The sequence below is a fragment of the Diadema antillarum genome, unplaced genomic scaffold, assembly GCF_040938485.1.
Source record: "Diadema antillarum isolate AM-2024a unplaced genomic scaffold, OU_Dant_1.0 scf00000095, whole genome shotgun sequence".
NCBI classification, from domain to species: domain Eukaryota; kingdom Metazoa; phylum Echinodermata; class Echinoidea; order Diadematoida; family Diadematidae; genus Diadema; species Diadema antillarum.
In genome coordinates this window covers 2,896,258-2,920,154 of record NW_027270984.1, presented here as the reverse complement: position 1 = coordinate 2,920,154, position 23,897 = coordinate 2,896,258, and the positions used below count along the sequence as shown (strand labels likewise).

At 37.4% G+C, this 23,897-nt stretch overlaps 1 protein-coding gene and 1 pseudogene across 1 annotated transcript; one reads left to right on the top strand and one right to left on the bottom strand.

Moving 5' to 3' along the window:
* Positions 1-383: 383 nt before the first annotated feature.
* Positions 384-12,058, bottom strand: LOC139718523 (cytochrome P450 2J4-like; annotated as a pseudogene).
* Positions 12,059-15,076: 3,018 nt separating this feature from the next.
* LOC139718480 (uncharacterized) lies at positions 15,077-23,232 on the top strand. Its single transcript, XM_071629954.1, has 3 exons — positions 15,077-15,554; positions 19,867-19,990; positions 23,042-23,232. Exons 1-3 carry the CDS (start codon positions 15,209-15,211, stop codon positions 23,133-23,135), a joined length of 564 nt encoding a protein of 187 aa, XP_071486055.1. The 5' UTR covers positions 15,077-15,208; the 3' UTR covers positions 23,136-23,232.
* The last annotated feature ends 665 nt before the right edge of the window (positions 23,233-23,897 follow it).

The following is a 23,897-nucleotide window of genomic DNA, read 5'->3' as shown; positions in this document are numbered from 1 at the left end:
AGAGTGACTTAGCCTACCCTTGTAATGTACCTAGCTCTCATTTAAGTAGCCCTTATTACAAATTACATTGTTAGGCTATAATCAAAGATTGCAATATTATGGGAGGCTTTAATGTTGATCTATCTAAATCTCAAACATGGCGCGTGTCAAATCAACATTTAAAACTTCTGGTGTACCAAATTATTAGGATCACTATGAATACAAAATAAATTAGAATCATCAGCAAAGAGGATAAAAGAGAGAACACTCGAAGAATATCGAATGTCGTTTACACAAAACAATAGAGAATAACAGTGGACCAAGAAGATTTCCTTGTGGAACTCCACACGTGATTGGAACGGTAGACGAATCATATCTGTAAGTTGTTACAGATTTAGTGAAATTTAACGCTGTATGGCACACGTTGAATACTTCGTGGGTGCTGTGCTAAGTCCACTGACGCCCTGCAAGCTTGACTTGGGATGGCCGGGTGGAATTCGAAACTCAAATCGCTGAAAAAGATTGGTGAAGAATAAGAAAACCTCCATTTTGGCCAGTTGAAGCCCCAGACATTCTCGGCGACCTGTGCACCCAACAATCAAGATAAATTGACACAGAGTTTTACAAGAGTTGAAGAGTTTGTTTGCAAAAACCGATATGTCCATATTTGCCAAATGGAGATATTTGCGATTAAAGGTCAAGAAAAATAAAGAGAATAATAAGAAATTTTTTTGCTTCTTTTGACCATAACTTCAATAATGTATCTTTATATGTAATGACCAATACGTTTTAGATCATCTAAAAGGTATTATTTTGTACTTTATGACAGAGACCGTACTTCAAAATCTTCAAAAATGGACTTATCGTTGTTTTGCGAACAAACTCTTCAGTTCTACTTCCCAGAAAATGGCTTATGCCATATTATACAGATGTGTTAGACCTACACGTATTTTGATTCTTGGTGATCGTATCTAATAATGCAGATGAGAGACTGCTATGAATTACCATTTCTGGTTACTTCTGCTTATCAACAACTTCGTTATTTTTTCCAAGTTTATTGAAATTAAGCCCTTCCATTTGCAATTATCAACTTTCATCAAAATTGATTACAAAAAAATTCTGCAAAGTGCACTGCCGACCTCTCTACAAGTGGTTGATTAATCAACTTGTTGATTGTAGTCGGTAACCTGGAAGAAGAAGATATGTCTTAAATGTAACGGTGCCGTTAGAAATGAATTTGATAGTATGATGTAATCGATATAATAATAATGTTATATACATCTAGACGAATAAAGAAACAAGTAAATGAATACATAAATGTAACAGTTGAGTAACCACATAAGTAGGCTATATACAAAGAGAGAGCATCGCAGCGAAAGCCAGAAAGAATAAAATTATGAAGGACTGTCTGGTTACATTCGAAGACAGACATATGAGTCATATGCATTGGATAAAATGGGAATCTTGGAGAAAAAAATAAACAAAAGAAATAAAGTTTGAGGAGGGAGAGGGTGACATATTTCCTTACAGTTCGTTGTTGCATTAATTATTTTGCCCAGATTGGCATCTACGCTTCACAATGAGTAAAAATATAATAACACGCATGTATCTTAGAATGAATGGTTAAGAATGCGGAATTAGTTTAGACAACATTATCTACCCATACACTGTTTATTAATTAGACTTCAATGCGTTTCTGGGAGATTCTTGTTTTGCGGAGACGCGTGCAGAATAAACTGTGCATTCCTAAATGTCAGGTTTCTTTGATAATTATATGACGGACAACGATGACGTACCATCTCCTATGACATGGTATTCGTGAAGTTTTGACTGCATTCATTACACAAGATTAGATATAACTAAGATTCGCTAGGTCAGATGCACTTACCAACGCCAAACGGCATCCACGCGTCACTTTTAATGACAGTTTTCCCGTCATCAGACAGGAATCGCTGTGGCTTAAATTCTTCTGGATCCATCCACTCTTTGCTGTCATGGTGAACAGCCCAGATGTTAGGGATCACAATGGTCCCCTGAGGTATGGTGTAACCAGACAAGGAAACATCGCATGAAGTTTTGTGGGGCAACGTGTTGGGAAAAACTGGTCTCAGGCGCATCACTTCAAGTATCGTAGCCTCGCAGAAAGGTAAATTCTCCCTGTCGCCCAGTGTTGGCTGTCGGCCCCGCCCAACAACATTGTCCAACTCGGCCTGTACCTGTATGTTGACGACAAGGCAAAAGCACTGTTGAGTTGAAAGTTACATAGTTGTCTTTAAATCTAATTCTGCTTTCTTGGGAAGAGGGTTCCGAGGTGCTAGATGCAACATATTATTGGTCCTATTATCACCTTCACTTGCAAAGAGAAATCTTGACATGAATTATTATTGTCATAGAAAGCCGCCATGAGCACATTTCTCCTCCACTGTCATTATCACATCAGTGGTAGAGTCCGACACCGATGGGGAAAATAATAGCCACAATTGCTAAACCTAGTTCCTTCAGGGAATATTATAATTGTATTATTGGTGTGTTTTACCATAAAGTAAAGACAATATTAGCGTCTATAGCAATTTATGCGTGAGAAGTATTCACTCTTCCATTATTTTATTCTTTAAACAAGAAAGAGAGGGAGAGGGGTAGATGGCAAGCAGGACTTGCTGATCACCTTGGACAAGGACATCTTCATACATCCCTGCCTCCACATGCTATCTTTGTATAGGACTCTTTATAATAGCTATCTTACCCACGCACATCTCATGTATAATCGAGGGCCAAAATGACCATCAACAGAACAAATAAAAAGGTTTAAGAGTTAGGATATTTCCTTTTTTGTTTGTTTGTTCGTTTGCTTTTGTTTGTTTCTTTCTTTTAGTGTTTATGAATCTTTAGGCCATTCCTTGATCATCTTATTTTTCTTTACGGAACCCATGATACCGTTTTCTTCAACCCACTTTTTTTTTGTCCACATAAACGGCTTATGACGTCATGAATAACATCTCCATGCATCATATATCTTCTTCTACCCCGTTACCAATTCTCATACTAGCATCTTCCTTGAAGGCTCCAAAAAGGGTAATGCCCTTATCATTGCTGGCCGATATACATATTATATAATATAGCCAAACAAGACGGATTTGCCACGCGGTCACGGTCATAAACCTGATTATTGATTTTTGTGGTAGGACAAAAAGGACATTTAGGCTCTAGTCGCAGTTACTGGCAAAGTCACCTCTTCTTGATAATGCATACGAATGTAGAAATGAAAAAAAAAATGTATATTTTTTCGTAGCATGTGATCTCTTAACTTATGAATCCGGACGTAGACTTTTATAAAATTTTGTTAAACCTATGCAGAGAGGGATATCGCATCAACATTGTCATTTCATTTCCACTTTGTAACAAAACGTTCAATGTCATATTCAAATGTGGGCATAATTATGCAGTTTGCAAACAAGTACAAAGAGTTTACCTTTCGTTGTACGTCTGGATAGGTCATCAGGTAGAGAATCATCCACGACAACGTCAACGAGGTCGTCTCCAAGCCTGCCGCAAAGAAGTCTAGGACGGACCGCCAAAACTCTTCCAAAGTGAACACATCAGATATGTCATGTGCAATGAATGCGTCTACCATGCTGCGAATGTCGCTTTTCTGAAACGTGTCGCGATGACGATGCATTTCAGAAAGAATAAATTTCTTCGATATCAAAAAGTTTGTTTGAAACTCACGGCACCAAGGGGTGTAGAGGAGGAAAGAGAAGACATTCACGGGATCAGAATCCGATACGCTGGTGAAGAGCCTGGTTATCGAGTCTACTACCTTCTGGTATTCCACGTCATCGTAATCGAATCTGTTACCAAAAACAAGTTGGCAGATGATATTCGAAGTCGCCTTGTTGAGGTACTGCAGTATCTCGATGGGCTTGTCTTGAGTAGCCTCAATTTCATCACCAAGGTACTTTGCCTCAAGGTTGATTTGAGGTTCGAGGCTTTTCTTACCCATGCCGAAAGCCCGGAGAGTGACGAGGCCAAATTTTCGGAGATCACTCCAAGACTTTCCATTGCTCCATACTATGGAAGCTGAAAAATAATAGTCACAAATCAAACGGACAGTACATTAATATCTACACGAATTTTCGGATCTTTCTCCCCGTGCATATATAGACCTATCTTTTAAGAGTAATGGGAACATACTTTTTGAAGAGTGTAGTATTAACTTAATGATTGAAAAGTGTCTATAAATGTCGGTATAAAAAATAACTCTATCAATATATTGTAGCTTTCTTCGATTTCATCGAGCATTGCTGTTCGTCGATAATGGCGAATCTATTTCAAGGCTACATTTTTCTCTAATTCAAATCCGTGTCAAAACAGAAAAATTAACATAGTACAGATTTGTATTCTTGTAAAGGGGAGACCTGAAGGCAAGAACATTAGAAGCTTATTTCTCCTGCGATTGACTGATTGTGCCATGAAAGCATACAAAAATATAAAATTCGATATCTTCATATCGCAATGTGTAATCAGTCACCAGACGTGTAAATCAGTGAAGCTAAGAGTTCTTTACTATTGATACTAAGGAAACGAGATATGAACAGCCTTCAAGATCAAGTTCAAGTTCCTTTGTTTAACACATAGCATAAATCATACAAAGATACATCATATAAAATAAGACAATTCAAATATCGTGACACTTGCACGTACAAAAAAAGAGAAATTATGCAGCTGTAAGGAATCAGCAGAAAGGCCGAGGCCCTATATGCGACCCTGCACCACAAAACAAACAAAAAGTCGCCAGACATGGAATTTTAGTTAAGGGCATATTCTGAAAGACTAGACTCTAAGCTTTAAAATGATGTATAACTCAATTCCTATAGACTCCCCTAACCTATCTAAATACTGGAAAGAAAGCACCCACTCTGGAAAAGTGTGAACTGAGAAAAGAAGTTCTGAAGTACAGAGTCTATTCAAGCGCTTAATCATTTACCAAGCCGTGCTAGCTGTGCAATGAAAGGGACAAAACACAGGATGTAAACCACCTGAGCAACAGCAATGAAGGGATTATCAGATTAAGCTACAATTGGGCATGTTCCATTAACACATTCTGCCCATGATTACTGCCAACTTTCATAGCAGTAGCATTATCCTTTCAAAAGTTATTAGACTTGAAATTGAAGAGAGTGCTAGGGATTTCAAGAATTGAAAAGGGACCTCTAAAACATACTTGATCATTCTACTCTCCTCCAAAAAGGATTGCAGAAAACGTGCTAAAAACACACTTTCTCATTCATGTCATGATCCCAAATTAGAGCATAATGTAGAAGAAGGATAGCTCTTTCAGGTAATATGAAAAAACTCAAAATTAAGTCAATTGACGCTTTTCACTTGTTTTGACCGCTCACTTAAAATCAAGGGGTGCAACTTTTTGTTCGTTTTGTGATGCAAGGTCACATATAAAAAAAATGAGACCCTGAAATAATCATGACAATTATACATCTAACACAATTCACACACACACACACACACACACATTCACACACACACACATTTACACGCCAATCACACAACAATATAACTGTATCGAATTAGAATTAAAACATTAGAACTTACAACTCTTGGTCTTGTCCGGAATGCCTTCCAGTATATGCTTTGGAACATAGCGATCAGAAAATGCATCTCCGTTCTTTACCAGAGCCTGCCTAAACCAGAAATTTGTACAAAACATGCGGGCAAAAAATGCGGGCGATACGGACAGATACGACCAGATGCGAATACTTGCGTCCACTTGCGGATATTCTTACGAATTGGCACATAATAGTTCTGAACACTTGCGGAGAGTTGCGCATTTTTCGGATAGTTACGGATAGTTACAGATTGCGATGAATAATTATGGACAATTTGGTTTTCTCCTACGATCCCTGCTTAAGTCAGTGCATTATGACAGCAAGGTTATCACATTTTGGACTGTCTTACATTGTACACTGGGGAAAACTGAAATTGAATTACGTACAAGTTGTGAAAAATCGTAATCCTTTAATTTACTTTACAATAATAAAAGGTATATGAAATTTTGAACTTGAAGTTTGAATTTTGTTTGTGCAACTCAAATATGAATAAACGTCATAAATGTAAAGAATGTATGTGACCGTCCATCACAAAACGAACAAAAAGTCGCACACACTGATTTTGTGTGAGGACAGAAAATAGGTGAAATGGGTCAACCGAGCCGATCTTGACTTGGCTACCCTGGGTAAATAAGGCCTTATCATTATTATTATTATTATCATTATTATTATTATTATCATTATTATCACTATTATTATTATTATTATTATTATTATTATTATTATTATTATTATTAATTTCAGTTTAATCTGATAATCCCCTCATTGTTCTTACTCCGGTGGTTTCCATCCTGTTTTTTTGTCCCATTCATCGCACAACCAGCTCGGCTTGATAAAGGTTAAGCGCTTGAATAGACACTCTACTTCAGAGCCTCTTTTCTCAGTTTACACTTTTTCTGAGTGTGTGCATTCTTTCCAATATTTAGATAGGTTAGGAGAGTCCATTTGATTTGAGTAATACATCATTTTAAAGCTTAAAGTCTGCTCTTTCAGAACATGCTCCCAACTAAAAATTCATGTGTGGCGACTTTTTGTGTGTTTTGTGGTGCAGGGTCACATATAACATCACTATACCACAAATAAAATACAATATAGATCGAAAAGTTAAACATAAGAGTAAGAAAATATTACTTGCAGTCATGGAATAGACAAACTGTGGTTACGCTGTCGTTGTTCAGCGATATTCATGACATACTGGGTTATGTTAAGGAGATATTTATGATAAAGCAAGGCTTATTAAATTTACAGAAAAAAAGACATCAAAACCTTCAAACACCCCTCCAACACCCAAGTACAATATCAAGTCATCTCTTGAAGTAATGTATTTTCTGTTTGAATTTCTTGTATGCATGTCATTTTGTAATGCGCAGTAGAGTATATTATTATAGTAGCTGCGCAGTATAAATGTCCTTTATTATTATCATTATTATTATTATTATTATTAGTAGTAGTAGTAGTATAAAAAAATTGAATACACATTCGATGTAGCGTAAAGTGCATGGGTAAGAATATAGAGAAATACTAAATTCGTTCTCATTTTATATAGTTGCCCCTGTCCCACACCTTCCCCGGCCAGAAAAGTTAATAAAATGCTGTCACCCCATCCCCTACCCAAAATATTGTTTTTTTTTTCGAAAAATATACATTCGAAGAGTACAAGAAAAAAAGTTCAGCACCAAGAGTCAACCGATGTCATGAGTATACGTGGTATATGGGTGCCACTTAAAATGACCATTAATTGTGGGAGAAATTTCATAATTTGACCATGCAGTTCTGCCTCTCCACCGCTCCGACTGTGTTGTAGTATTCCTTCTGGTAAAGGCGCTGCAGCTTGGCAACATGAGTAGTGTGCCTTCCCACGAGTCTCTGTGTTCCCATGCGAGTGGAAAACGGAAAACTTCGAAGGACGTAATTGTCCGCAACATCCGTAGCTGTCCGTAAATATACGTAAGCGGACGAATCAGTTGTGATACGTTAACTTGCGGTTAATTTCGGATACTTACGGTGGACGTAAGCGAACGCAAACGGACGGGAGGTAAAAACTTTTGCGGATGGTCTGCGTCCAAGCCACGGGTAGTTACGTTCAGTTACGGATAGTTACGTTTGGTTACGGTTACTTGCGTAAGTTTGCGTCCGTGGCGTCCCTCTGCGAAATTTTGAACATTACAAAATTTCGCAGGTTCGGCGACGTCATTTTGCGTTTCTTTACGGATGAGTTACGGGCAGTTACGTCTACATACGTCCCTGCGGATGCCTGCGTCCACGCTGCGTCCTCCTGCGTCCACTCATTCGTATCTATCCGCGGCGGACGTAATCCATCGTAAAGCACTGTGTGACTGGGGCATTATGGAGAGTTTGTCATTCAAAACTACGGTGAAGTATGGTCCTTTCCGCAAGCTGAATACGGGACCGTATCGTCGAGCAAGATCCTGGTAGCCTATGTCTCGTGGCTTGGTCGTCCGCCAAAGCGGTATCCTATAAGCGGTAAGGACCACGGACCAGGGGGCAAATTTTTCCTCCTATAAGTGGGCCTACGTACAAACCAGAGAGTCACCATGAAACTGCACAATCCAATAAGTAATGCGGTTGAAATGACTGTCATAATTTCAGTTAGTTGATTTCCCTACTCTAGCGTATAACGATAAACAAAAACGAAACCAAGCTGGAAATGGTTAGAAATTGTTGTCCGAGGGCAAAACGCTCAGCGTCATTATGATATCTGCTGTATAGAAAAAGAATACAATACTATTATAGCTTATCTCTTCGATTCAACCTTGCCATCACGTGAACAACAATTAATCAGAATGTGACTTAGACCTCTTGACCCTGCCCAAAATGACTGATAATTATGATGCCAGTTTCGACCATCAGTCTTCAAAGAAGTGGACTTTGGATGGACTACGTTTAATAAATTCAATGAACATAACCTTGCCCTCGACAAGGTCAACAGCTTTATTCAAATATCTTTAGTAAATAACGTCCGTGTCCGTTTCACATTTTCATTTGATTCGGTTTTTGTTTCGTTTATTCGTAGAGTTTTTTTTTTTGAGGGGGGGGGGGGGTTTGTTTTTAGCAAAATGCACTTTCTTTTTATGTTCCCCATCGCTTGAACTTAAGTCGTGTTTCCTTATAATAAAATTGTACGTGCAAAGAGCGGCGTTGCTTTCCATGCAGCTGGCATCCATTTGAATAATAATAATACAAATTGATCATTAAGGATGATTTTTTTTAATGTTGCGGTATAGGCATGATAGGTAAAAAGGTTACCCAGAGGAATGTGGTAATTTGTGATGGTAACATACAAACGACAAAACGCACTCTATGGACATATCACAATTAATTGTATTTATGACCACATGTGCAGTTAGTCGGTTACATCGAGACATTATGTCCACTTCATTTCTGTGATTACGTGAGTGATGTTTATAATTCAATGTCATGAAGAGTACATGTTGTTCGTTCTATTTCATGCAAAAGCGATTTCTTTATGGCAAATATACTTCAGAGATTAGCGGAAAACGCCTGACATGAAAATATTCCCTTCTCTAATTTGCATGATTACCATTTTTTTAAAATTCTTCTTCATCTTCTTCTTCTGGTAGCCCTGCGTCCTTCGCACGTGAAGATTATTCAGACGTGATCCACGCTGTGCGTGCTGTTCATATGTGAAAGTGCAGTTGTACAAAATATCTCATGGTGCGAGTAAAATTAATCAAACATTCGTATAGTTTCTATGTTAATTTGTTTGTTTGCTTTAAGATAATATCACGGATAACCAAGATTACGTTTGTACATACGTTTTGGTACTTATAGACATGATGGAATGGTTATTATGGTCTTCTTTCTTTCCTGACTTTATTCTGACACTTCCACTTTCCACATAAATCATATCTGTAGTTTATTCGGTATTCCGTATGAAATGAGGTTCTTTTTTTTTTAAATTAAAGCATTCCATCATTCTTCAAGTTATATCTCATATATGTTATGTACACAACAGATATAAGTATAAGGTATGCACATATGAATTACATAACGCGCGTGTACATGCGTTTGTATAATATGTGTTTAGACGTCTGGGTGTATACTTTGCTCTTAATCTTAAAGGGACTGTACAGTACTGGTTGAGGTGGGGATTCATGTTTTGAACATTCTTAGGTGAGATAGTGAGAAACATCTCATGAAATATGAAAGAGCATGTAATTTTAAAAAGGATTCAACGTTTATTTTGATGAAAATTGGTGTTCAAATGGCTGAGATATCCAAAAAAGTGATAATAATAAAAGGCGACATGCCCCACCTTTATTAGGATCTCTTTGTTTCACCTTGTTTTTGGATATCTCAGCCATTTCAAAACGGATTTTCATCAAATAAACTTTTGATACCCCTCAGAATTGCATGATCTTTGACATCTCATAGAGTGCTTTCTGAATATCTCGCAAAACGTTAAAAGCAAAATTCTCACCTCGACCAGAACTGAACATACCCTTTAACATATCAATGTGAACTTACCTTGACCTGCTGTACGTTTATAGATTGAGGAAACTATGCGTGGACTACTTTAGATAGATATATTGACACATGACAGAGTCATAGATGAGGTCAATAGTGTTATTGGAGTGATCGTGTCGAAGGTACTATGTGCGGGTGTGTGTGTGCATGTGGGTGTGTGTGTGCGTATGTGTGTTTTGTTTGTTTGTGTGTGTGTGTGTGTTTTGTTTGTTTGTGTGTGTGTGTGTGTGTGTGTGTGCGCGCGTGTGTCGTGTGTCTCATAACTCTCAAGCGTTGTGTGGTCAGCTGTTTGACTGTTTCGAAACTTACGATCAACGTAATGGTGGGGGCAAATTCATGTTTTCTTCATCTCTTATAGTACATAACGTACCAGCGACATTGATTGTGACGATCTATGACGATTGTTGCATACAGGCACAGGTACAGATAGATAAATCTCCCTCTAAATTTCTTGACGGGGGTTGGTGGGAGGGGGGGGGGGGGGAATTGGGGGTGGGGGAGGGGAGGAAGAGCATGGAGGTGCCCCCAATTTTTCTTTTTGAATTTATGTACAGGAATACTTATAGGGTCTAATCCCTTTTGGCTCCCCGCTTTTTCCCCCTGTAAAAAAAAAACAACAACAACAACAGCCAAACAAACCCCCCCCAAAAAACCACACAAACTAAAAACAAATGAAATACACAAACAAACATGTCTTTCGTTGAGTTTTTTTTAATTTTGTTTGTTTGTTTGTTTGTTGTTGTTTTATTCTCCCAGCCGATGAAACCTGGGAGTGGTAAGTAGCAACGTGGGTGTGGTTTTGTTGCTGTTGTTGTTGTTGTTGTTTGAGGGGTGTTTTGTTTTGTTTGTTTGTTTTTGTTTTGTTTTTTTTTTAGTATTTGCTCGCTTACTAGCTGAAGAATTCGGAAACCCGGCAGAAAGTGATTGTTATGTCCAAACTTTGACGTTGGGTCTATAATGTACGTTTTAAAAACCTCCATTTTAGACGAAGACGATGGAACCTAATTATAATAGGGCCTATATATATAAATATATATATACATATATATATATATAATTATGTATATATAGATAATTTGTATAGGCCTATATATGATATAATATCTTCTAAAAAACGTTGAGGAAACGTTCTGAAAACGTTTTGTGTTTGCCCGCGCCTGGTGTAGAGTAGCGTATGAATGTTATTGTCTCTATGAGAAAATTATATTTTTTTATACATACTTTTGCTTAAACGCAATAATGCTCTCTCGTGACATCGTGTGTTTGGCTTTTCCAGCCGTAAATGAAAGCAGTTAAAGAAAGATAAATTGTTGAAATAGCATTTCAGGTGACAAAAAGTATTACTAGTACTTTACTTTTTAGGCCTATAAAATACGTAGAAAGCGTTCGATACTGTCTAACTTAAATATTGTTTGATTACTGATACAACTGTTTGAAAGGCGATTCGATGAATAACCTATATTCTGGGGGCTTCAAAGTAGGCCGTACATTCTTCTTTTTCTCTCTTACCCACTTGCCTTTTCTCTATAATTAGCTGCGGGAACATGCAGGGCCGGCGGAACGTTTTCAAATGTGTGGGGGCCCACTTCCGGGTTTCATGAGCTAACAAACAAAAAGACAAAAAAAAAAAAACAACAAAACAAAACAAAAAGGGTCCTCAGCTCCTCTCTCTCTCTCTCTCTCTCTCTCTCAAAAAAAAAAAAAAAAAAAAAAGGTCCTCAGCTCAGATCTCCCCCTTCCATTTCCGGGTTTTTTTTCACCTGACAAGCAAAAAAAAAAAAAAAAACAAAAACAAAAAAGCATATCACACACAAAAAAGGTCTTTAGTCACGTTAGTGGAAAACCATAGTCTTATACCGCGCTCACACTTGAAGATCTCTATCTACTTCTATTTAGTGCCACTTACGTACTTACGGAGCCCCCACGGCCCCCACGGTCCCGCCGGTCATGACATGTATTAATATAATCTGCGGTATTGGTTTTGAAAAATAGTCATTGAATAATGCTGAGCTACATTTTAGTTAAGCACTGGATATGTTGTAAGTCATTGTCTTTTAATATTTCACCCTCTTTATTCTTGTCCCTGTAACCGTGTGTCCAAGTCCAAGTTCAATATTTCCCCATTATTCAATCCCTTATTCTGTTTCAATACAATTTTTTTTTAACATCCGTTAGTGTGCTGCACCCCCCCCCCCCATTATCATTTCATTTCCGCATACTGTATGTACATGTAGGCCTACAAAGTTTTCAGGCTGAAATTTTCAGCCTTGTGTACCTGGTGGCTTTTTGTTTTGTATTTGTAAATAGGAGTTTCTGCAATTTACAAGCATTGCTTCTCAGCAGGTCTCCTATCTTTTCCACCTGATGTATAATTATGTTAAGTCTCCTATCAGCTATATCTGTCATGCTTGTCTAATCATTGATTTGTTTGTCTTCGCCCAATATTACGATGTTTGTAAATTTTTATTCTTGGTGGAATTGAACAAATTCATTGAATTGAATTGAATTGAATTGAATTGAATTGAATTGAATTGAATTGAATTGAATTGAATTGAATTGAATTGAATTGAATTGAACTGAACTTAGCTTATGATGATAGTCCCCTGCATTTCACTTTTATCATTTCCTGTTGCTTCCTTTTATATATGATATTCGTTCTCGAAAAAAGAAAATGTATGTATGATCCAAACGTTACGAATATTAGCTCTGTAAATGACTATGTAAGTATTTTGTTGATTTGTTGATTTGTATTGATTTTGAAATTCAGAAATAAAAACTGAACTGAACTGAACTGAACTGAACTGAATTGAATTGAATTGAATTGACTTGAATTGGTGTTGGGTTCAGACAACATACAAATCTGCATTATTGTATAATCTTATTTCATCCTGAATGCTTGACGCGTGTCTACCTTATGTCGTTTTGAAACTTGTTAGTCCATCTCATGCTGTTTATATGATATTACATGTATTTTATGCTGATCAGGTCACGCTGTATAAAGATTCGCAAGAAATATACGTTTTCCCGGCCAATTTCGCACTCATTGTCAGTCCATTTGATGAAAGGTTCATTCAATTTAGCGAAAATCCTAGTAACTGCATATTCTGTCATTCAAAATTGCAACTTGTTCGTTTAATTTAGCGTTTCGATCAGTGAAATTCGCACATGTGTCTTTCGAATTCGTAAAACGGGCATTCAAATTAGCACGTGCTCTTCAGTCATTCAAATTCGCCAGCACTGGCGGAAAATGGTATTTCAGTCATTCAATTTCGCGTATGGGCAGTCAAATTCCAAACATGTTCATTCAAATTGGCGTAATGTTTTTTTTTCTATTTTGAAAAGGTGAGAACCGAGATTTATACGTATTTAAACGTGAATTTTTGTTTCATCCACAAACTGTTAAGTATGTATTAAAGGTATCTTTGACCATAAATAACTCAAGTTTGTTGTTCTGTAACGCTCCTCTTCTTTCATACATGTTATCAGAACTATACATGCACCAGTACCATAGATTCACTTCACTTTCTTATCTCCAGTAATGGCAGCACGATTTAGATTCAGGCGTATCTCTCAAGAAGACAGGGAAGACAGGGAAATCACAGAAGCGTTTGAGGGTAATAATCTTGACAAATTGATGGCTAGAGCTGATCCAAGACCTTTATTCCTAGTGATAATTAACGCAATATAGCACCCATCAAATGAAAATAATGAAAACTGTAGATGAAAGAAATAATCACGATGTAAATTGAAACCTCCTTCTCCCAATTAATATCAAAACAAACTTAAGATTAATGTATCTGTGAATGAAATGATGCGGTCGAACATTATAAACACATACACATACTTGTATTTTGAAAGTACTGTTGCAAAGATGATATCAAAATAAAGAATGAATACGAAAATAATGGAATGTTATGATGCTTGCAAACAATACCTATGATGAATGAAAATGAAAAAAAAGGAATAAAAGCATAAACGTGTCTGCTAAATTGACTGCAGTAAATGCGAAATTGGATGCCCAAGAATGAATTTGAATGAACGAGCGCAGCGTATATACGTGATCACGTGACTATATCATTCTAAATTGAATGGACGATTTTCGAAATGGTGCTTGTCTTACAAATTTGAACTGAAAAAGTGTTGATTCGAATGATGTTAAAGGTAATTTGAATGCTCCAAAATGAATTTGAAAGAAAGGATTATGAAATTGAAATACCGAACTTGCCATAGTAGGCTAAATTGTACTAAATTGAATGCAGCAATTATTAATTGGACTGAAAAAAAGTGAGAAATTGGCCGGGAAAACCTATAAATAAATAAATAAATAAATAAATAAATGAATAAATAAATAAATCGTTTCTACCAAAGGACTGAGTCAGTCTGCATCTTAATGTGCTATGTGAGTGTGTGTGTCTGTGTGTCTGTGTGTATGTGCATGCATGTGTCTATTTCAGTGTGTATGTTCCTTATATGTGTATGTGTGTGTCAGTGTTTGTGTTCCTTGAGAGTGTGTGTGTGTGTATGTGTGTATGCGACTTTGCTTCTGAAAAAAAGTATAATCCAATGCGTCTCATTAGATACATTCAATTCGTTCCCTCTCCGATCTGTAGGTCCTACGTCTGCGCAAGTCGATTTCTGCACTCTCGCAAACAACGCCTCCTGTTCATCAAGCAAGAGAAAACATACTATAATGTATCACTTAACACACAAAAATAAAAAGATACTGAATGATGGGGAGAAAACGCCCTCTATGCCATGTATGATAACATTTCGTTCATGGCTGGTTTTTCAAATGAATGACCATTTTCTGGGTAGATTTTTTTTTGGACTCACACTGTATAGTTTCTTTCATACTTCAGAGCATGGTTTTTCGACTTTTGCAACACATGGCGTTCCATAAGCCATACAGCTAAGAATGACTGTATCAACATAACCAGTGCCGTACGACGTGCATTTACAGCCTTCGCGTCTTGCATTCACCATAGTACTACCCTGTAGTTCGCATGTTCTAGCATGGATGGGTGAACAGTGTCTGACTTGAGAAGGAGGTGACTGCTACATTACTAAAGAGACTCGCACTTCGAGGGTAACATTCCGGTATGGAACAGCACGACGATGAGATCAACGAGCTGCGGGAGCAGAACGCCGCCTATAGGCCTGGCTCAACGTTTCGTTCGTCGAGGCAGCGGCCTATGATGCCACCCCGTCATCTACTCGTAGCGGTCCTTGGCCCGACTGGAGTGGGAAAGTCAGCCCTCATTAACTCGATGTTTTATGTCATGGGACACGGCTGGGAGTGCCGCGCGCCAGAAGCCAACGCCACGCAGCCCTCGGCGACCAGGGAACCGACTCCCTACGATGTGGCCAGTGGCATCAAATTCATCGACAACCGTGGGATGCGCGAGTTCGGTGGTGGATTTATGGTCGATCTCGCCAGAGAACTTGGTGAGTCGGAGTTGTAAATGAATTCTGATGTAGTGACGGATCCAGGGGGAGCGCACCGGTAATTTTTGTTAAAACAAAAGAAATAAAAAGAAAATTGGGGGGGGGGTGCGTGCGCCCCCTTTAATTTTGTAAAGGCGCCCCCTCTTTACGGAATTTCTGGATCTGCCCCTGTATGTGACAATTTGCTGGATCTAACATGATTAGTAAACGAACATCAAATAGATAAATGAATGAATAAATAAAATGATTAGGAAACGAACATCAGATAAATGAATGAATGAATGAATAAATAAATAAATAAATAAATAATGAATAATAAATAAATATACTTTCAACTAGGAAGAGAACTCTCCTCCAGATTATACATGCAAACGAAAACCATTAGTTTTACAACAAGATACAGTAGCAGTAAGAAGCATTGTACATGAAGTATATCTCATAGAATTCGCCTCCATGCCATTACAATTAGTGGTAACTTGAGTATGTTGAGTAAACTAGGTGCAGTGATTTACAAGCAAGACGCCATAAAACCCAGATCCTACGTTGTCGCAGTGGCAGATTTGCACCCATGTCACTCAGACATATATGTGCGAATTTTGGTGGCAGTGTAAATTTCCCTGTAATTTACAATACAAAAACCGTATGTTTTCTTTGATATATTTGACAGTATATAATAATGATAATAATAATATAATGTGTGTATATATATATATATATATATATTGTCAATATGTGTATACGTGTGTGCATATATATATATATAATCATACACACACACACGCATATATATATATATATATATATATATATATACATATATATACAGGGTGGCCCAAAAAGAACTGAACGCCTAAGATCTTTAATTTCAGCAATATCGTTGCAATTCTCGCTGATATATATAATTCTCGCTGATTTCGGTGTCTCTGAGAGTGCAAAATGATCACATTTTGAAAATTGCAAGGGTTGACAAAAATGGTCCTAAAATCGTAACGCATTAACTGAAATTAAAGAGCTTGGTGTCATTCTCTTGGAAAAAATGGCCTTTCCAACAGTACGCAAAATAATGACACATTTGCAACGATATTGCTGAAATTAAAGATCTTAGGCGTTCCGTTCTTTGTGGGCCACCCTGTATATGGGCAATTCCACGATAACACCGTGACACTTTTGAGTAAAATTTCACTTATCAAATGTAAATAATAATCAAAATGTAACACTTGAGAAAAATTTTTTATCGTGTATCTATGCATATCGTCATAAGCAATTTTGAAAACAAAAAAAAAAGGAAGAAAAACTGCTGTGGTAAATGAATTATGCATGATTAATTACCACTGTAACACCGTGACGCAAAATGGACATGGGTTTTTGTGCACTTTGTTTACTGACAAAACTCTGTGAAGTTAATGAACATTTTGATAAGTGGATCTGTTCATTGGATGTACTAGAGACTCAATGACAATAATGAAGTAAAATTTGATTAAAAAAATCAATTGACAGGAAAGCTATGACATCGATTTTAAATAAGTGCACCGTAACACCGTGACTGTAACACCGTGACCTCTGAAATGTGTGTAGAAAACCTATGGAGAATCATATTGTCTTACTTTCAGCTCATAGTGTTTCTCCATTAAGTAGAATGAAATGATGATTCATGATGAATGTTTGACATCACAGTATAACACTTCCAGATAAAACAGAAAATTATTGAAATCATAACAGATTAACAAAAACAACAAAGTAAAGAAAAACTTTGCACTGTAACGCCGTGACATGTCATATACGTTTGTACACGTTACAGTGAGGAACACTGCTCTTTCAGTAAAATATACTTTATGTTTTGAGACATAATTCACTCTATCATCATTGAAAGCTTGTTAAATATTAATTGAGTGAACTTTTAGGGTTACAACTACTCTTTAAAAGTCCAATTTGTATATAAAAAGATGACATACAAATTTGAAACTTTGATTTTAATACCTTTGGTCACAAAGCCAGGTGAACCCACTTAGCGATTTCAGTAGCAATAAAAAGAATCATTCAAGCAATTTGTGTGGTACAAAATGTACCATGACTATGATTCTTTTTCAAAGATGTACTGGAAAATGAACATGTACAACTACTGTACATAAAAATGATTACAATGGAAATTCCCATTAATACACATAAATCCTAATGAGTGTGGCTCTTTTATTGTGAAACTTGTAAGATTGTGCACAGCACCATGCACAGGAAAGGAGTATTCCAGTGAGATTAACTTTTGGTGGACACATCGATCTAGCTTCAGTATGCCCTAAGTAATTCTTTAGCATACCAGGGAAGCTGCAGCAAGACTTCAGACTGTTTATCATGTTAGGAACACATTTGAGTCTACAAAAGAATAGTCAAACCATGTAATAAAATGGTCAATTATGATAAAAATATTAAACAAAGGGTATTAACTCAACTGAAACTGTTGCCTTTACCGTAATTAAAAGTTCAAAACCTTCAGAAATGTTTGCTCTGGATAGTTATGAATCTGGTAGGTGGCACACTGTGAGTGGACTGCTTCCATTTTAATCCACCATGTGCTGTGAGTGTTGATTGGCATATCAAACCCCACTGCATTGTAAACACAGTTCTTGATTTTTGGCACAGAAAGGGTTAAAATTGCATGATGCTGGCAACGAGTACAAGTGATAATCTTTGTGGATATAGCTTGACCCATCATGAACAATCCTTGAAATACCTCTATCTTTTGAGTAAATGTGACAGAGAAATCAGATGGTCACTTCAACAGTTAATTATCATTTGTAATCCGGTATGTGTCCTGTGTTATTGCAATGCAAGTCAAAGTGTTATAGACACGGTGTTACAGTTACTGTAACACCGTGACACATTTTAATCAGCTTTAATTAATTAACAAAATGAGTTACCATCATTTTAGTACTTGTATATGGTAGCTACATGTGGTCATGATTTGGGCTGTCAAAATAAACCCTTTTGCGTTTGTAATTTTCAAACAATACTAAAAACATCAGTTTTTACTGTAACACCGTGACATTATTGATGATCGTATTTACGATGTTCGCTGAAGCTTAACACATAGAAAATCTTGCCTTTTGATGATTTGGTAATGATGTTCAACCCTTAAACTCTGAAAACAAAGGCAAAGTTTTTACCTCCTTTTTCATTTTCTCATGCTACATTCATTTAACTTCATTATATTTTTCAGATATTTATGTCAAATTTAATTATGCTGATTTTATGCACATATTTAGCAAAGTTAATGATGTAATTTTTTAACAAGATGGTCAAATATGAAAAATTCAGTCCTTAAGCTTTCATTTGATACCAAAATGAATGAGATTTGACTATTTTGAAAATATGATGGTCATGTCCACTTTATCGTGGAATTGCCCCCATATATAAACATAATTATGGTACCAGTTTTTGAGCAAAAAAAAAAAAAGTTGCAGAATTCATATGCACTACGATGCGTTTACTAGAGAATTATTTTGATTGCCAACTCGTTGGTAATAACTATGTAGGCCTATCTCAGTATTATTCTGCCAGGGACGACTCTCTGCCAGAGTGTCCCCTTATTCAGAATTTGACACATTACTCGCAGATTACTGGCGTATATTATTATTATTATTATATGTGCACGAGTCAAAAGAGCGGAGGGCAGAGTGTGCCGATCTCTTGTTGTTGTTGTTCTCGTTGTTGTTGTTTTTGTTATTGTTTTCTGATAAAGACACTTCTTCGAAACCACAGTGATGATCCCAGCCCAGTCACTTGCCCGAACGGGCACGTCTGAGCGCATGCCCCGTTTTCTTCATGCTATGTCTTTTCTCTGATCATTTCAAAATTAGGAAGCGTACAATTTTGCAGATAAGTTATACATTGATTTATTGTGTAGTCATGGCTTTTTCCATGCATCACTTTCATTAAGATATAGTATTCTCAAATTTTGAGAAAGAAACGTCCAAAAAATAGACACTTTATATTTCTTGGCATTGCGAGTCATTCTCCTTACTCTGAATGATGTATTCATTCATTTATGATTACCATTCTCATGATTATTATTACTCATCATCATCATCATTGTAGGTATCTTATCTATCATAAATAATCAATACTATTATTATTTGTTGTTATTGTTTCATTATAATTTTGATCGAGTTATCAAGTACATCAGCATCATTCTATATTTTCTATATTACTGATTAGCACCAGGGGACATGTCCAGTGAGTGAATGACGAAGGGTATTCATGAATATTATTATTTCCCGTCTCTGTTCGTTCCATTGCCCTATCCTTCCGTGTCTCGCAGGTGATGTGTTCGCTGGCCAGTGGGAATGGAATCGACAGTTCATTCTGGATCTTGTTGCCGGCATTGAGCGAGCTTGGACAGGGGAAGGAACCTGCGATCTTCACTGCGCTGTGCTGGTCCTGAGGTACGAATACAAGATGGGTGTGTAAAACGTTAGGGTGGGATGGTCCCATGGAACCCGCAGGTGTTAGTATGTTGCGTTCTCAAGCCAACAAGTCAGCTATTAAAACACATTGTGTTCCTAGATATAAGTACATTGTACATGTACATGTATATAGTCATGTTGAAATGGAATTAAAACACCCAAACAATGGTGTGCAAACTTTTGCCATTGAGTTTATTCATTTTGTGTCAATTTATTTGTCACAAAATTGTGAAGAAGAAAGATGTCTTCGATGCGGTACCGTTATGCCCGACGATCGATTTGCACCAATGGATTAAAACTTGTCAAGGATAAAGAGAATGATATATAATGTGACTTCTTTGACTAGAATCACAGTGGTAATGAGTAAGTGCGCTGTATAATCGTTAGCCTTTAGCCACGCATAATCCCTTCGTCAGTGGCGTATCTAGGGGAAACGGCGCCCGGGGCAAGCGCGAAAATTGCGCCCCTAATTTCTGAAAAAGTGTTCAACCCCAACCCCATCCCGGTAGCTTTTTTTTTAAAGACGGCACAGATTGGGGCATGGCGCGTGTTAAACCTATGGGAAAAACGTTGGGTTAGGGTTTTTGGTTATGGTTATGGTTATGGTTAGGGTTAGGGTTGGGGTTAGGGTTAGGGTTAGGGTTAGGGTTAGGGTTAGGGTTTGATGGTTAGGGTTAGGATTAGGATTAGGGTTAGGTTTAGGGATAGGGTCCCCGATAAATTTTTAGTTTCCCCAATCTGTGCCGTCTAAAAAAAACACGCATCCCGGTAGGGACTTTAAACAAAGTCTACATGATATGCTTTTTTTCAAGCACTTAAAAGGGGACTTTTGAGGGTGATTTAAATGTAGCGAATTTTGATAAATTTTGGCGAGCGAGCGCAGCGAGCGAGCCGAAAATTTTTGTATTTCAGCTTACAAAACATGGAATTCTTGCCATTTTTTGCTTATCAAATCTTACAATTCTAATCAAGATATAGTGACGGCCTTATAGATAACGATTTATACCAACAAACTGAGGACTTTAAAAAAATACTCTAAATTAGTGCGCACGAGTGAGCCGAAATTTGTATATTTCTGCGTCATCATCACGTTTTGTTCTTATCTCTCTTTTATATATATATATATATATATATATATATATATATATATATTGGCGAGCGAGCGCAGCGAGCGAGCCGAAAATTTTTGTATTTCAGCTTGAAAAACATGGAATTCTTGTCATTTTTTGCTTATTAAATCTTACAATTCTAATCAAGATATAGTGACGGCCTTATAGATAACAATAATTTATACCAACAAACTGAGGACTTTAAAAAAATACTCTAAATTAGTGCGCCCGAGTGAGCCGAAATTTGTATATTTCTGCGTCATCATCACGTTTTGTTCTTATCTCTCTTTTTTTTATAATAATGTATATAAATTTTGGCGAGCGAGCGCAGCGAGCGAGCCGAAAATTTTTGTATTTCAGCTTACAAAACATGGAATTTTTGTCATTTTTTGCTTATTAAATCTTACAATTCTAATCAAGATATAGTGACGACCTCATAGATAACGATTTATACCAACAAACTGAAGCCGAAATTTGTATATTTCCGCGTCATCATTACGTTTTGTTCTTATCTTTTTTGATTTTTTTTGCGCCCCCCCCCCGTATGTTCGAAACCGTTGGCGTCCTCTTTTGATCCAATCGGCGATCGCCTTCAGAACGAAAGAAATTGCAGCCGCTGCTCAGTGAAACATTTTGCCTGCTAAATATTAAATGACATGTGTGAACACAATAGACATTGTCATTTTGTCCACGTCGTCACGTTTTGTTCTTATTTTCTTCTTCGATTTTTTGATAAATTTTGGCGAGTGAGCGCAGCGAGCGAGCCGAAAATTTTTATATTTCAGCTTACTAAACATGGAACTCTTGTCATTTTTTGCTTATTAAATCTTACAATTCTAATCAAGATATAGTGACGGCCTTATAAATAACGATTTATACCACCAAACTGAGGACTTGAAAAAATACTCTAAATTAGTACGAGTGAGCCGAAATTTGTATATTTCCGCGTCATCATTGCGTTTTGTTCTTATCTTGTTTGATTTGGGTTTTTTTTTGCGCCCCCCCCCCCGTATGTTCGAAACCGTTGGCGCCTTTTGATCCAATTGGCGACCGCTTCAGAACGAAAGAAATTGCATTTGCTGCTCAGTGAAACATTTTGCCTGCTAAATATTAAATGACATGTGTGAACACAATAGACATTGTCATTTTGTCCGCGTCATCATCAAGTTTTGCTCTTACCTTCTTTTTTATACATATTTGGCGCGCGAGCGCAGCGAGCGCGCCGAAAATTTTTGTATTTCAGCTTACGGAACATGGAATTCTTGTGTGAACACAATAAACATTGTCATTTTGTCCGCGTCATCATCATGTTTTGTTTTTATCTTGTTTGATTTGGTTTTCTGCCCCCCCCCCCCCATCATTCTCCCCCCCCCCTTCCGGGCGAGTTTTTTTTTTTTCTTCTTCTTCTTCTTCTTCTTCTTTTTTCTTTTCTTCTTCTTCTTCTTCGTTTTTTTTTTTCTTTTCTTCGCTTTTTTTTTCGTTTTTTGCGCCCCCAAGGAGTGGCGCCCGGGGCACGTGCCCCCCTTGCCCCCCCCTAGATACGCCACTGCCCTTCGTTTACTTGTACACGTTCTGCAATGCCTCAGTGTTCTTATTGGGCATTGTATTGCAATATAATAAGAATAGTAATACAGTCAGTGATAATATCAGCATAATGTTATACTGTATTTTAAGAATATTAATTTTATTTAGCCCAATTATGGCTCTTGTAATCAGCATTTCGAAAGTATGGAAAATCTGTCAAGTTTTGCTCTGGAATTATCGATTATGCAACGTCTGAATTGCTTCACTGACTACGCTAAAACCGGGGCTGAAACGCAACTCAACATGCTCTGCTTACTGTTTCCATATAGCTTCCATCCCCCCCCCCCCCTACGTATCTCACAGACACTCTTGATCCTTTTTTTTCTTTTCTTTTCAGTGCCTTGAACTTCAACATCACCGTCAAAGACATGAAAATTCTCATCGATAAGCTCAGGAAGCTGACAGGTTTGGCGCTTTTGACTCTATTTTAATAAAACCATGCTGTCGTGTTTGTGACAAAACTGATGTGTACGCTACGTTACGAGACGTGTGGTTTAGATAATCTCTTTTACAAATGTAACATTATATGTGTCCAATTTTCTCTAGTGAAGTACATGTATGTTTGATATGAGTCTTCTGAAATACACGCACTCACTCACTCACACACACACACACACACACACACATGATGACGTGATGTAAAGCGTGAAATAAATGTAAAGAAAGAATTTACTGTAACTTTTTTATTGTATTGGACATTGTATTGTATTATTGTATGTGTGTATTATAGATAATGTGTGTGCGCATAAGCAGTACAAGACGAGTGTACAAACTGTATTTTCCTTTCGCCGTTCATTCGTTTCTCTGTTTTGCTTCGTGGTGATTTTCATTTCGAAGCATTTACCGAAATGTAACATAATAATGTGTTGTGCAGTGTGCCTCTTTGTTTCACTTGTGTTTTTTCCATCCATCTTTGACCTGATGTCATTTCTTCCCATCCTGCCGGTCGATATAGGCGAACCACCCATTGTTGTCATAACGCATCGTGATCACCCGGACGTTAGTCACCACGTCATCAGAGACTTTAAGGCCGGACTGCAAGAGAACAGGATCGACTACGTGTTCGAGCTCGAGAACTACACCGCCTCCGACCACATGTTCGACCCTGAGAAGCACCTGGCCGTGCTGCGGCTGCTGCGCCAGTGCACTGTGGTAGGAGACCGTGTCATCAAGAACTTAGAAGAGGGGCCGAA

Excerpts from the sequence above, each read along its gene's own strand:
- LOC139718480 (XM_071629954.1), top strand. The coding sequence starts at position 15,209 with ATGGAACAGCACGACGATGAGATCAACGAGCTGCGGGAGCAGAACGCC. Across the intron at positions 15,555-19,866 it reads CGATCTCGCCAGAGAACTTG|GTGATGTGTTCGCTGGCCAG; the intron begins GTGAGTCGGAGT and ends CGTGTCTCGCAG. Across the intron at positions 19,991-23,041 it reads TGCGCTGTGCTGGTCCTGAG|TGCCTTGAACTTCAACATCA; the intron begins GTACGAATACAA and ends TTTTCTTTTCAG.